The following is a 3,401-nucleotide window of genomic DNA, read 5'->3' on the forward strand; positions in this document are numbered from 1 at the left end:
TGATATTGCTTATGAACAAAGCTGCCATTGTGTTTCTCTTTACACACTGAGTTAAATAAATACTTCAAGTGGTTTTACATATACATATATATATATATATATAGATAGATATATAAGGTCTAATAGGATAGTAAGCAAAATAAATAAGAAAATGCTTCCCTATCCCTCCGGAGCCATTTAAAATTTCACCCCAAAAAACACAACCCAAACCATTTGAACTAGTTTCCGCCATGGACTAGAAAGCATTTTGAATAAAAAGTTCTGAGTATTGTGTGGTTTCAGTGAAATAACATTGAAACACAAACACTCATCTCTACACTAAAAATACACAAAGGTTTGTGTATGAAAATAATAATTAAAAAATGTTTCTTGTTGCCCAAAGCAATCAATCAGAATCCTTGTTTCGTTTTCAGCCAAGCCCTGCTGAACTGACAGCTGGAAGCTGATTGGTTGCAGAATCTGGCCACATTACCTCCTGTAACACAATTAGGGACACTGAGTGTGACAAAGTAACATTTGCTGGGGATCACCAGCATTCCAGTGATTGATTCTACATCTTCTACTTATAAATAATCATTTCTAATATATTCTTTTGTTTTAGTATCTGGGAAAAGAGAACTTTAAGAAACTTGTGGTAAGTACCAGAAATTCTCAGAATGTGTTGGCATCGACAGAGTCTTGTATTGTGTTAAATTTGGGGAAATTGGTTAACATCTAAGTTCTGTTAAGCCACATTAAGCTCCCCAAAAAACGAGCTTAAAGGAGAACTATGGGGTCAGTGTTTTTCACTCACCTCATAGTTCTAGCCGACCTGTGACAATGAGACTGCCACAGGTCGGCTCAGTATATCGGAAGGTGAGCGAACACATACCAGCAACCTTGCTCCCCTCTCAATCTCTGCCATGACAGGGGAGGGGCTGGACTCCCCCCTCCCCGCTCCGATCCGCCAGCGCTGACTGGCGGAACGGACGGGGGAGGAGGCGGGTACAGCTGGCTCTGCCTTTAGATAGGCAGAGCCAGCTGTCAGTCACGCAGCTGGGCGGATCCAGGCACAATTGTCGGGGTCAGCTTCAGCTGCGGCGTCTCAGTATATAGGGAGCTACAGCTCGCGGTATACTGAGCCTAGGGTGACGGGAGGACGCTAGTTTGTGTCCTCCCGTTACCCTAAGGAGAACTATGGGGAAAAGCCTTAACCCCATAGTTCTCCTTTAATGCCATTCATTTGCCTTGTGGGAAACCAAAATCCATGAAACTTCCAGGAGAGGTTTGGGAAGTGGAAAACATACGTTGTGCAGTTTCAAGGCAATTGATTGAGGTTTAGGCTAGGGATGCACCAATATTTGTTTTACGGTACTCGCCAATACCGAGTACTGGAGGCGTGTGCCCCGATTATCAGGAAGTCAGGCGGCGGATCATGACCCGTCGGCTGGCCTCCTGATTGCCTGTGAAGCCGGGGTTTAGCAACAGAACACCGTCTTCTTTTGCCGAGGCTGCCTGGCTTCCTGACCAATCAGGAAGCCGGGCCGGCGAGTCATGAGGTGCTGTCCAGCTCCTGATTGGTCAGGAAGCCAGGCTGCCTAGCAACAAGTGAAGCCGGCTTCCTAGCAAATCACGAAGCCAGGAGACGGATCCTAACCCGCCACCCGGCTTCCTGATTGGAAAGGAAGCCGCCTCCATGCTCCCTCAACACTTGGGGTCAAAGGGAGATCTCCCTCTGACCGGAAGTTCCAGTATTGGAGCATTTGGGTGAGTACGAGTACTCCCCCAAACACTCGATATTGGCACCGATACCAATACTAGTATCGGTATCGGTGCATCCCTAGTTTAGGCACTTTTTTTACACATTAAGCCATTTTCACATTTAATGTTTTAGGATGTTCCATTTAAAATATTGCTACAAAAACTGAAGTGGTAATTACCAGGATGGGGTGGATAGGTTCCAACGGGGTGACCTAAATCTTGTGCATTATGGTCCCACTAACCATAAGTTTTAGTAAAGGCCGAGCACCTTCCAGATAAAGAATGTACATCACATGAATTAATTATTATTGTAAACTTATATTTCTTCCTGTTGTCTTTTCTCGGTACAGCCGCCAAAGCCGGACGATTTGTGCCTGATTTGTTTTACAAGCGGGACCACAGGTATTGTCCATCCGCCGAACTACAAACTAATCAATAAACAGCATGTAGATGAACGAGAGAGAGCGAGAGATGGGGAGAGAGAGGAGAGAGGGGAGAGAGGGGGGGCGAGAGAGGAGAGAGAGAGGGGGGCAAGAGAGGAGAGAGAGAGGAGAGAGGGCCAGGAGAGAGAGAAAAGAGAGAGAGAGGGGAGAGAGAGAGGGGAGAGAGAGAGGGGGAGAGAGAGGGGGGGTGAGGGAGAGAGAGGGAGAGATACAGTATATAAATTATTTTATATTTTTTTTCTTTCTTTTTTTTCCCTCCTAAAAATAAATTGGATGTAATTTATGTTGAATGGAAGTAAATTGAATGCAGCGTCATGTGAAATATTCAAACCTGTAAAAAAAAAAAAGGCGCCATCCTGATAATTTGCGTCCTCACCAATTTCTTCCAAATAAAAGCCGAGGAAATAAATATCTATGTATCCAAATCTGCTACACAAAGCAATACCTATGTCAGGAAAAACAACATGTAACACTAATGTATATATAAAATGTATAATGTAATCAATAAATGTAAAATGTAATCAATAAATGTATAATGTAATGGGTAGACTACAAATGCTTAAAGGAGTAAAGTGCGGAACGAAGACACTTCTGAAATGATAAAAATTCTCTGGGTGGATTCCGGGGCAGATTTTGGGGGGGCAAAGTTCCGGGGACTCGAATGGTTAGGAATATGTAAATGCTGGAAATATCCCTAGCCCGGCCATAGATTCACTTTAAAAAATACAAGTCCTCATCAGCATTTCCCATAGTTGTAGTCTCACCCCTTTTCGCTGCCACTTTGTTGCACATATTTGTGGCAATGATCCCTACTTCGCTCACTCTCATATTTCTCAATGTTATTGTCCATCAGGTGACCCGAAAGGAGCCATGCTGACCCACAAAAACGTTGTAGCTGATGCCGCCAGTTTTATTAAAAATGTGGAGGTAAGTCTTCGTCTTCCCCAAGACTCTCAGCAGATTGTCAGCTCTTAGTGTTCTCTGCAGCAGTCGTGTATTTCTGTTCATTACATCGGGATTTATCTTTTCTTGTAAAACACAAAAGCTGTACTCTGGGCAAACAGTATATATATATTTTTTTCAATAAAACATATATATATATATATATTAGGGCTGTGGAAATTAAAGATTCATTTCTCGATTAATCGTTAAACTTTTTGATCGATTAAAATAATTTTGATCGCTAATGAAAACACTCACCTCTCCGCCGGCTTCCGG

General features: G+C 43.1%; 1 protein-coding gene across 1 annotated transcript in view; it reads left to right on the forward strand.

The window, feature by feature from the left end:
- Window positions 1–3,401, forward strand: part of ACSL5 (acyl-CoA synthetase long-chain family member 5) — a 43,881-nt gene that overhangs the window by 13,539 nt on the left and 26,941 nt on the right. Inside the window, exons 8-10 of the mRNA XM_018570112.1 lie at window positions 602–634; window positions 2,091–2,142; window positions 3,037–3,110. Of these exons, the coding sequence (XP_018425614.1) occupies window positions 602–634; window positions 2,091–2,142; window positions 3,037–3,110 (159 nt within the window). The remainder of the gene's footprint in view (window positions 1–601; window positions 635–2,090; window positions 2,143–3,036; window positions 3,111–3,401) is intronic.

This window comes from Nanorana parkeri, unplaced genomic scaffold (genome assembly GCF_000935625.1).
Source record: "Nanorana parkeri isolate BGI_ZX_2015 unplaced genomic scaffold, ASM93562v1 scaffold1455, whole genome shotgun sequence".
Taxonomy (NCBI): domain Eukaryota; kingdom Metazoa; phylum Chordata; class Amphibia; order Anura; family Dicroglossidae; genus Nanorana; species Nanorana parkeri.